Raw genomic sequence first — 11775 nt, forward strand, 5'->3', positions numbered from 1 at the left:
ATCCTAGAATTAAAAGGAGGCTCAAGTGGAACGTCTACCACTTTCTCGCCCGCCTGTTGAAGGACTAACGACTCTGGGGCGAAAACCCGCTGAGTCTCCTTCCCAAATAGCTCCGTCCCACCAGGAAGAGCCCGAACGCCGCCTCAACCGGGGACTCATGACTGCCCCACCCAGCCTCCGTGTTTTCCCGCCCAGACCCGGCGATTTCCGAAAGGGGTGTGGCCTGCAGAGCGTTCGCGCGTGAGGGGAAAGTAGGTGTTTCCGGTTCCGGTGTCATGGACTGCTCCTTCCCTGAAGGCGATCCTGCGGCCGTCTGCGGGAAGAGGCAGCAGTTCGGGAGCCGGTTTCTGAGCGACCCCGCTCGCGTCTTTCACCACAATGCCTGGTAAGTGCCCTACCCTTCGCCCGGCCTGCCCTTCGCCCTCAGTCCCAGCGCCGCAGAGCACTCTGAGAAGGCCCTGACCGCCGACCAGAGTCCTGCGGGCCTACTCTTGGCACTCTCCTCCCACGGAGGAGGCGCTGCGGGGCCGGTGACTCGCTGCCCGCGGCGAAAACCTGAGGCGCCTAAGCTGCCCATTTAATTTTCCCAGGGACAACGTGGAGTGGTCGGAGGAGCAGGCCGCGGAGGCAGAAAGGAAAGTCCAGGAGAACAGCACTCAGCGGGTGTGCCAGGAGAAGCAAGGTGCGCCCGGGTGGACCCTCAGTGATATTGACAGCCTGCGTACTGCTGGACGTGCTCTCCGGAGAGGCCAGAGAACCGAGGCCCCGAGAGTCTTTGTTACTAGTCTGATACAGAACTCTGGGATAGAACGAGAAGGCGAGGGGTTGGGCAAGGCTGGGAAAGGGCTGTGCCTTGAGATCTTGTTAGGGCATAAAGGGTGTTTTGGTTTTGATTTGTTGTTTGGAAGAGGATAACTGTATCTCGATAGCATTTTCTAGTGACTTAAGTCTTTAATTATGTTGACTAGACCCATATCAATATGACTGACCTGTGGCAACATGATTGTCTTGGAGGATATACTTTCTATTGTCATTACATTTTGCCATTACAGCTGGATTCAAGTGATCAGATTCTAAATAATGGGGGATGGGGGGCGGCTGGCTAATGAATCGTGAGTTATGTGTCTTTTCCTTGTGTGGTGGCTATGAGGTGGTACGGCTTCTGCAAAGGAAAGATGGATGAATCAGAGTGGAAATAAGTCTGGGCAAAGGAAAAGAGGCCTCTTCTGAAGAGGTGGATGATTTCACTGAAAAATACACGTAGTTAGTAAAACTAGGACTAGTTGGGCCTGTGTTCTAAGTGACAGTTGAAGGTGGCACTAGAAATTGCAGAGTAGTACCCACAGAAATAGTTCTGAACAAGTAGAAGAGTCCAGTTATGGAATATTAACCTTACATAGTTTGACAAAGACTACATCAAACCAAATTAAGGTTGAGAGGGATTTTGAAAATCATATAGTCCAATATCCTCTTTTTACAGTTAAAGAAACTTGGACTTCAGGACATTAAGTGCCTTGCCCAGAGGTAAGCAGTTTAGTTAGTAGTGGTGGAATTGAGATCCAATTTCTTAGGTTTTTCTTGTTCTACTACACTAGTCAAGGCCCTGTATTGGCAAAGAGCAGAAAGCTAAAATCTAGTTATAAGCCAGTGTTATCTCAAAAATAAAAAGTAAAACTGAAATCTAGGACTGCCTTGATCACCTCGAACAACACAGGTTTCTTTTAAACAGTCCATACTTTAGTCTGTCCTGTCCTCTATCATCAGATCTTCTCATCGAAACACTTTTCCTCTTGTCATCATTTTCTGTTTCCATGCTTGGTATCTGTTAGTAGTGAATTCATTTCTGGGCTCCACACTAAAGAACCACAGACATAGGAATATAATGTAAAGAAGATAGAGTATCATACCTGTACTATAACCATTGACTTCACGTGGGGAATAACTGAAGAACCTGGGGCATTTAGCTTGTAAAAGAGGTTTTAAAAAGGGAAATAATTACCCTCAAATACGAAAGAGCTGTTCTGTATGAGAGAGAGTAGGATCTTTTGACCAGAAATGATTAGACATATTTTTTGCTTAATATTAGAATTTTCTAATAGTTAAGAGCCATCTAAAGATGTGGGAGGAGAATTGATAGGTAGTAAGTTTTCTGGCAGAAGTTGAACTCCCTGGAAGGAAAGATACAGAGCAAATTCAAGTGTGATAGGACCAAATGACCACCAGCTCTGAGACTGAGGTTCTACTTGAGTATAACTTTTGGTATAAAATTTGGTGAAGCAGGGTGGTAATTTATATTGTATACAAATAAAACTGAGAGATGGTTCTTAAAATTCTTTCTTAAATATTTACAGCTGATTATGAGATTAATGCCAACAAATATTGGAACAACTTCTACAAAATCCATGAAAACGGGTTTTTCAAGGATAGACATTGGCTTTTTACTGAATTCCCAGAGCTGGCACCTAGCCAAAATCACTTGAAGAATTTGCTCTCAGAGAATAAGAGGAGTGAAGTATATGAATACTATAGAAGCGGTGAGGATGGACCTGGTTTAACAATAGAAGAACAGCACAGTTGTTCTTCTTTTAGCCTTGGAGATAAGACACAGCCACCTCTTACGGAAGAGAGTGTAACTCAGAAACTCCATCACCTGGAAATCTGTGCTAATGAGTTTCCTGGATCCTCCGCCACCTACCGAATACTCGAGGTAACCTCCCTTTATTGTCCTGGCAGTGGGGTTAGCGAGGCTGTCTTATGCACAGAGGGTGGCACTAGAGAGGATGAGCCCCAAAGTAACTTGTGATGATGAAGCTGACTAGACTTACCTCCTTTATGTTGGCCTGGAATCACCTGCATTTTTGAGCTTTTGAAATGTCCTAGATGCAGACCAGATGCCTTGGTCATGACAAACAAAGATAGATCACCTGAGGTGCTACCTGGGAACATTATATTCTGTCCAAAAGTTGTAGTGTCCTGCTAACCCTGCCATCTAGTAGAGAGTCCCAGGTCAGAAGACAGCTTCTGTTACTTCTGATACAGTTATGAGATGGAGAGGTTAGTTAGGATGGTGTCTGCTTTTCAGGTGTGGAGATTTTTTGTCTTCTCAGTCTGTATGTGTGGTAGAGGCTCGGCTAGGCCTGAAGAAGAAAAGTGTGCACTGTAAAGTGACTATTCACAAAAGTGACTACACACCCCACCAGAAGCTGATTAGTTTTGGGACTGAGTCCTCTGGCATGACTTTGTGTTGGTCCCTGATCCTCCCCAAGCGGAGTGGGACTTCTGCCTCATAGTTATTACGGGGTTAATTGAGATAATGTATATATGATGGCTGAGGATAGTGTCTGACACATAGTAAGCTCTTAGTAAATGGTGCTATTTTCATTATTACCACACCCAGCACTGAACTTAGGACAGTGTTGCCGTGGTTCACCTCATGACTTTTTCAATCCAGTCTGCTAGAAACATTTTTCCAGTAATGGTATAGTGGAGCTCAGTAAGAAAATACTCTGTTTACAGGACCATTTGCCCAAACTCAAAAAGTAAAAGCGGCCCATGCTCTTTTTCCCAGACCAGGTCCCATGCTGCTAATAAAAGCCCATATCCTCGTCTACTGTGGCTACCTCTTTAAGGGTTCCTGAGGTCACGGGCAGGGAATGTCATGATTACTCTAGCTCTGGTCACTACACCTTTCCTAATACAGTAAGACAAATTGTTTATTGTTGATTATTTATTTACTTTAGGGAATTAACTCTTTGGGAATTTTGTGATTAATAGTTCATTTCTGATTTCTGTCTACAGGTTGGTTGTGGTGTGGGAAACACAGTCTTCCCAATTCTACAAACTAACAAGTAAGGTTTGTTGTAAAGTCTAACAGCATGTCAGCAAAGAAAAAAGTGATGCATTGTTGTTTCTTGGAACTTTTACTATATTCGAATGGTAACAGCAATTATGGGGAACTGGGTTACAGGAGATTAGATGTCTACACTACCCATTTATGGATTGTTTTGACTTAATTGACTTATAAGTTATCTTTGTCATCAGGGAAAGTAGTGAGTGTTAAACCTGTTACTTTGTTAACATGTGGTGCCTTTGATATTTTAACTCTGCTGCATAGTATAGAGAATAGACATAATCCAGTTTGTAATCTAATGCCTCTGCTGTGTTTTTTTCCTGCCCATTTCAGTGACCCAAGCCTCTTTGTGTACTGTTGTGATTTTTCTTCCACAGCTGTAGAACTGGTCCAGGTAAGTCCAGTGCTCCTATCGGTAATTTTCACTGACTTAAGGGGAAAAGGGCCTCATAAAAATCAAGGTCTCTAACTATTTGCTTATTGTGCTGTGGTCTGAAATAGCCTGGAGTAGAGGAATTGGCCAAACATGATGATGGAACCTGCTGCTTCCTGCTGTGGAACTTTGGGCAGGTCTCTTGACCTTCCTAAAGTCATGTTTTAAGGATTGAAATGAAATGATTGTTTCATTTAGGATTGAGTTACAGAAACTTGTAGACAAACGCAGCTAATTAAAGGGAATGTCATAGATCTCAAGGTCATATGGTGTAGCCAGGACTAAAACAGCCCTGACAAAGTATCAGGTACCAAAGACACACTGGTGAGATGCTGCCACCCCCTTCACAGCACCTCCCTCAAGGTCACAGTGTTTTCCCTCCCATTGCCCATTTGCCTTTTGCTTGCTTTTTTCCTTTGCAGCCGGTTTTCTCTGACAGGTTTTTCCTGGTTTTATACATGGCCCAATATACTTGCCCCTCTCAGTCCCTTATAAGTCTTCCCTCTTCAGATATTCCCAGAACCTCACCTAAATGACAGTGTCTTGATTCCAGAGTCCCCAGAAAGTCTGATTGACTCAGCTCAGCTGACCCTCTACTTGCCCTGTTAATTAGCTGTGACCAGTGAGGAACATGGAGAAGGCAATGCACCCCACTCCAGTACTCTTGCCTGGAAAATCCCATGGATGAAGGAGCCTGGTGGGCTGCAGTCAGACACGACTAAGTGACTTCACTTTCACTTTTCCCTTTCATGCATTGGAGAAGGAAATGGCAACCCACTCCAGTGTTCTTGCCTGGAGAATCCCAGGGACAGGGGAGCCTGGTAGGCTGCAGTCCATGGGGTTGCTAAGAGTCGGACATGACTGAGCGACTTCACTTTCATGCATTGGAGAAGGAAATGGCAACCCACTCCAGTGTTCTTGCTTGGAGAATCCCAGGGATGGGGGAGTCCGGTGGGCTGCCGTCTATGGGGTCGCACAGTCAGATATGTCTAAAGCAACTCAGCAGTAGCAGCAGTGAGAAACAAAATCACATTTCAGAGAAGAGAGAGAGAGATAGGGAAGTTACCCTAAAATGTGTGTTACAATCATGTATGATGCTCCTAGCATAGGAGCTCAGGGATCGGCAATATTTCTGGTTGGCTTTTTTTTTGTTGTTTTTGTCTTGCCACTCGACTTGCGGAGTCTAAGTTTCACAACCAGGGATCAAACCTGAGTCCCTGACAGTAGAAGTGCTGAGTTCTAACCATTGGACCACCAGGGAATTTCAGATTCTGAAACTCTCCTTAAGGGCCAATGCCTGATGAATAGTGAGACTTTTTAAATTAGTTTAATGATAATAAATTGTAGGTGAAATCTTCCACATCTGGAGAGAGAGATTTTCCTGGAGAATTCTGTGATCTGTGTAATATGCTGTAGTGGGAGTTGCTTTAAATCATGCTTTTTCAGTATGTTTTGTTTTCCTACTTATGAGGTTTCTCCTTGCCCTTTTGGTCACTTACCTTCCTCATTTTTTTCCAGTCCTCAGATCTGACTCCTCATCAGAATAAAGACTAGAAGTAAAGGAGTCAGGAATGTACCATTTTAAACATACAAGTTGGATTTCACAGGCTCCTAGAGTTGTTCCTGGTTCTTACCCTAAGAGTAACAATGTTTGCTGTAATGGCAAGAGCTATCTCCCTCAGTGGGAAGCAGCAGGGATTATGTTTAAAGCAAGATGGTTTTTCTTGAGGCTATATGAACATTTTCTAACCTCTCTTCCATCTGTCTGCAGACAAATTCGGCATATGACCCTTCTCGGTGTTTTGCCTTTGTTCATGATCTATGTGATGAAGATAAGAGTTACCCAGTGCCTGAGAATAGTCTTGATGTCATCATCCTTATATTTGTTCTCTCAGCAATCGTTCCAGACAAGTAAGTTTTAAGTCCCTTAACCAGTAGCATAGCAAAAACAAAGCTTTGATCAGGGACCTTGATCTCAGAGTTGGAACCTTAATAAAAATGATTTTAATGTTCTGATAGACAGGAAGAAGCTATTTCATTCTAAGCGATAGAAGCTTGTCAACCACTTTTCTAAGTTTGTCTTGGAGTCCACGTTGGACTCCAAGCATCTAAACCTCTGCCTGTTGACTGCAGTGGTTGGTTCTTCTTATGATAATGGTTTAACATCTCCAAAGAATGAGGGAGTCATCTTAGTGGGTATGTGGAGAAATTTCCTGTTAATGATCACATAGCATGGTATCTTAGAACTGTGAATGCCACAGCTATTCAAGAACATCTCATTATTGGCTTTTTAAATAAACCAGGCTTATTAACAGCACAAAATATACAGTGAAACTTAACTCATCAAGTGTTTTCTGATATTTAAGTTCTTTGGAAAACTTCTCTAGTAAGGAAAATTCCATAAAATCAAGATTAAAGGAAAGTGGATTGGTTTACCTTAAAAGATACCATTAAAGGCTCCTGGACATAGGCAGCCAGTCATCCCAATGAAGTTGAAATATTGTCTCAAGGAAGCGGCATCAGTCGGGGTGCTTTGGGGGGTGGGGTGTGATTGACTTTCTCTAGCCCACATTTCCTCTAGGATAGCACTGTGTCACTTGACCTGATAGGAATATTGTGAGTGTGAAATAAGGGCAGTGGAAGACAGCCCAAACAGCCTGGCATGGTTTTAAACATTAATTGCAGAAGCTTACATGCTGTAAATTTTATATAGTTTCACTTATTTATATATTGGCTGTACTGGGTCCTCATTGCTGCTCGCACTTTTCTCTAGTTTCACAGAGCAGGGACTACTCTGTAGTTGCAGTATACGGGCTTCTAATTGCAGTGACTTCTCTTGTTAGAAGAGGCACAGGCTCAATAGTTGAGGCGCGTAGGCTTGGATGCTTCGCAGCATGTGGGGTCTTCCAAAATCAGGGCTCAACCTCATGTCTCTTGCACTGGCAGGCGGATTCTTTACTGCTGAGCTACCAAGGAAGCCACCGAGTTTTAAACTGACATGGACTGAAACAAAACATTAGAATTAAAAACATTATTCAAAAAAAAAATTTGTTATTCAGTATTTAATCAGACTTTCATGTGGTTTTTATAAGTTCAAAGCATTTATACTTCTTCAGTAGTTAAAGCTGAAACCTACGCTGAGACTCTATATATGGAAAATGCAGTCGGAAGTGTAGAGCACTCTGCCCAGAGTACTTATTTGCATACAGATTGTGTCACCTTGTAAAGTTCTTGAGATTCAGTCCTCATGTAACAGATGGAAATAGACAGGCTGCATTCAGAGATCTTGAGCCTAGTGGGCAGGTAGGTGGGTCAACTAGCAGTTTCCTCACTGGGTGGTCAAGGGTCCTCTCAGAGATCCATGGGAGCCCAGCGTGGGGATGACTTTCCCCTGAGGAGTGGGAAGTGAGCCAGAACGAGAGCATGTAACTTCCCGCACAGTGGATCCCTACTGAAGGAGCAGCCCTCTTCATACTGAAGGCAGTGGATAGAAGCCACGGTTGTAAGCAGACAGTAGAAGGTACATTAGAATTTGGGCGTGAGCTCAGGTTATAACTGAAACAAGAGCATAGGAGCTAAGATTTCAGGGCTGATGTGTCAGTGTTGGGAAGTTCACTGGCTTTTCCAAATAACGCTACAGAGAAAAGGGACCTGTTCTTTTTTGTGGGGGGTGATGGGGGTGTTAGGAGGGGACTCTGTTCTTGAAGAGATCTGATCTTCGTTCCCTGCTGCCCTTCAGGATGCAGAATGCTATCAACAGGCTGAGCAGGCTTCTGAAGCCCGGGGGGATAATGCTTCTGCGAGATTATGGCCGCTATGACATGGCTCAGCTTCGGTTTAAAAAAGGTATTTTTCCCCACTATAATCAAAACAATGGCTTTGCCCTCAGAATAGTCTCACAAATTAGTGGAATAAAATAGGGACTCTTGAATTATATAGCTCCATACAGAGAGCCATTTCATACATGATAAGAGTGGTATGTTTTAAGTGTGATATGGCAAAAGATGCCATTAAAAAGTTAAAAGATAAATGACAGATTGAGGACAAATATTTCAGTTAATAGAACAGTAAAGACTTAATATCTATGCTGTTCAAATAGGACTGCTGGCAAATTGATAAGGGAAAAGATCAGTGACCCACCCGGAAAACAGATGAGAAGTGTGTTAGAGTTGATTTACTGAAGAGCGTATCCAAATGGCCGAAAACAAAACTTCAAGAAAATGGAAACAGCAAGGAGGTACCTATTGCTGGCTGACTCAGAGAGAGCAATGTTCCTCCATGGAAGGCAGAAATAGGAATAGTTGTGGCTTTTTTTTCAAAAGCACCTTGGTGTTATCCATTCAATCCAACAATCCTCTGGGGATTTATTCAGGAACCAGCACATAGTATGTATGTAATAAGCAAAACCTTGGAAACAAAGTGACTGCCTCTGCACAGGGTAATGTGTGTTATCACATGGGATGGACCCCATACCACTGGTCTCGTGGAGGGTGGACTTGGCTGTGTGACCAACTGAGAAAAGCATTGTGCGGGTTGGTATTTTACACTTAATCCTGTGTTTAACAGTAGCTAGGGAAAAATAAAGCATGGAGAAGGCAGTGGCACCCCACTCCAGTACTCTTGCCTGGAAAACCCATGGACGGAGGAGCCTGGTAGGCTGCAGTCCATGGGGTTGCTGAGGGTCGGACACGACTGAGTGACCTCACTTTCACTTTTCACTTTCATGCATTGGAGAAGGAAATGGCAACCCACTGCAGTGTTCTTGCCTGGAGAATCCCAGGGACAGGGGAGCCTGATGGGCTGCCATCTATGGGGTCGCACAGAGTCAGACACGACTGAAGCAACTTAGCAGCAGGGAAAAATAAATAAGATTACTTTGACATTCAAAAGGCGTAGAAGGATTGATTACACATCAGGTTGTTAAACTGAGAAGGTCAGGGGGCTTAGCAGCAGAAGGGGAAGTGTGTCCTTGATAAAAAACAGTTTGTATGGGATCCTATTTATGAGTGTGCATGTGGACACCGTGAAGAGACATGCAAAAGGATAGTCACTGAAATGGGAATAGTGGCTGTCTCAGATTTCCTTAAACTTAGCTATATTCCTTGAATTTTTACTATGTGTTTTTAAAGGGGCAGAAAGCCACTTAAAAGTTGCTTTTGTTTTTAAACAAAGTGTATGTGTTATTTATTTAATGGAGGAAGGGAGAAAACAAGCTATTTTCATCCTGAAGCAGAACTGTAAAATAGGGGGCTGAGAATTACATGTGTTCACTGATACTGAAGTTTGATGATTATTCTGGAGCTGCTCTTCTCCAAAGCATCATTCCTTTGTAGGAGAGAGACTGCAGATTCCTGCAAAGTACCAGAGTAGCTTAGAAAAGGATCTGTTCTCTGCCCAAGAAATTGGTATCTTGATGCACATTTAATTGGCCGTGAAATTGACAGAAGTGCTTTAAAGTTTCTCTGGTCTTTACCACATCACTCTGCAGGTCAGTGTCTGTCTGAAAATTTCTATGTGAGAGGCGATGGCACCAGAGTGTACTTCTTCACACAAGGTACGTCGCAAAAACACTTGGCTTTGTGCTGACAGCCCTCAGGACTAGCTTCCATATTCCTCCGTGTGCTTTCAGAAGTGACGTCATCTGGCCCCGCCTACCTTTTGCAGCCTCTTCCCTGCCCTTCCCCACCCCTTAGCCTACCCCCAGCCACCTGGAACTACTCAGTGTTCTCTCAGTAGGCTCAGCTTATATGAGCCTTTGGTCCCTGCCTTGTTCTTCTGCTGCCTGCTCTTCCTCTCCATCACTTTGTCCAAAACAGGACACATGCTCATTTTGCAAAAATGCACTGTAGCTGTTTCTGCTTCGAAGCTGGGTTGTACCTTAGGTGCACCTGAGTTTAAGTGAACCCATTGCTCCCTGGGTTCCAGGTGTAACTCAGAGCTGCTTGTCCTGCTGCCAGTTTTCACCTCCACCGGTGCCATATGAATACTTTGTCCCTGGGCCATCTTCAGGTCACATACTTTGCTGAACCTTTAGTGAGTGATGAAACCTCTCCCTTTAAAAAAAAAACAAAAAGAAATGGCTTTGACATAACATATCAATTTTTGCATATGATTGTAAGATGTACGTAGAACCCTAGAAAATTCTTTCCCATCAGCTGACTCTTAGAAAGGCTTTCCCGGTGCGTTCCAGGCCACCTTTCACACGTGGTTTGCCTTCCTCTGCCTAAACGAGGACTTGCTGCTACCAAGTCACTACTGCGATTGTAGGTAAACCATACTGCCCAAACCACTTAAAGTCTATGAGGCAGGACAGCAGTCTCACAGAGTACCATTTAGCATGGGGAGTGGTAGACACGGTGCTTTTTATTCAGGGGAAAATATGTAAATATCTCTTTCCAAACTAGATGAACTGGACACACTTTTCACTACTGCTGGACTGGAAAAGGTTCAGAACCTGGTGGATCGCCGGTTGCAAGTGAATCGAGGAAAACAACTGACAATGTACCGAGTATGGATTCAGTGCAAGTATCGCAAGCCTCTTGGGTCTAGCACCGGCTGAGAGGCAGGATCTGTGCTGACTCACAGGCTCGTTGGGCTTTTTAAAAAGAACATTCACAAATGGTGTCTTGTTACTGAACCATTCAAGGATTCAAAACAGATTTGAACCTGGGAAGAATTATTTTATATCAAGATTCTAACTGTTTTGCTTCATATTTGTGAAGCCCTGTGATACACTTTTCTCAAGTTTTTTTCTTATGTGGCGATCTCAATCTTTCTTGCCATTTTGTAACTTAATAATTGAAATGTTATTCATGGGAATCAGGAATTTATATCCATGTGAAAGTATTATATGATAAAGTGAATGACTGAGTTGCATTAAATTATCTGAGGATTCAGATATGTGGACTAAGCAGTTGATGCCTGGAAAGATAAATAAAAATCTCACTCAGTGATCATCAAGGAAGCAAGCTGGGAAGAATTGCCTGTCTTTGGATCTTTTCCTGACTCAGAAAAAAAGCATCAATATAGAGTGTCCCTGTTAAATATTTGGTTGTGATCTCTGCTTAACCTTAGTTCCTTGGAATTTTAAGTAGTGTTCTCCCCCCACCCCCGCCCCCATCTTAAGTAACCTGTGTCTAAAAACATTAAAAAGATCTTCACTTTTAGCAAATTGTCTTTTGTGTGTGTGTGTGCGCGTGCTCTTATATTTTTGACGCAAAAGACATTGGGAGAATTTTAGGCATTTCACTTCTGAATGTGATCATTCCATCCCTGTTACTTTTTTAATGTGATTGCTGCCCTCCCCCACCCCCTTGATTTATTTTTTTCTTCTTTTTTTAAAGAAAGTATTTATTTATTTGGCTGCTCTGGGTCTTAGTTGTGGCACACGGGATCTTCCATCTTCATTGCAGCATGTAGGATCTTTTTTAGTTGCAACACATGGGATCTAGTTCCCTGACTAGGGATCAAACCCAGGCCCCCTTCAGTGGAA

The 11775-nt window shown here is 43.4% G+C and overlaps 1 protein-coding gene across 3 annotated transcripts; it reads left to right on the forward strand.

Annotated features, from left to right (window-relative positions):
• The first annotated feature begins 247 nt into the window (after positions 1 to 247).
• Positions 248 to 11454, forward strand: METTL2A (methyltransferase 2A, tRNA N3-cytidine). Of its 3 annotated transcripts, XM_061392263.1 has the most exons (9): positions 249 to 385; positions 591 to 682; positions 2352 to 2707; positions 3799 to 3848; positions 4184 to 4244; positions 6055 to 6194; positions 8023 to 8129; positions 9772 to 9837; positions 10688 to 11454. In XM_061392263.1, the coding sequence occupies exons 1-9, from the start codon at positions 276 to 278 to the stop codon at positions 10840 to 10842; spliced, it is 1137 nt and encodes a 378-aa protein (XP_061248247.1). In that variant the 5' UTR covers positions 249 to 275; the 3' UTR covers positions 10843 to 11454. The 3 variants fall into 3 exon arrangements, with proteins under 3 accessions (XP_061248248.1, XP_061248249.1, XP_061248247.1); XM_061392264.1 differs by lacking the exon at positions 9772 to 9837 and having other exon boundaries at positions 248 to 385; XM_061392265.1 differs by lacking the exons at positions 9772 to 9837; positions 10688 to 11454 and adding an exon at positions 8383 to 9765 and having other exon boundaries at positions 248 to 385.
• Positions 11455 to 11775: the final 321 nt, after the last annotated feature.

The sequence above is a fragment of the Bos javanicus genome, chromosome 19 (genome assembly GCF_032452875.1).
Source record: "Bos javanicus breed banteng chromosome 19, ARS-OSU_banteng_1.0, whole genome shotgun sequence".
In the NCBI taxonomy this organism is placed as follows: Eukaryota; Metazoa; Chordata; class Mammalia; order Artiodactyla; family Bovidae; genus Bos; species Bos javanicus.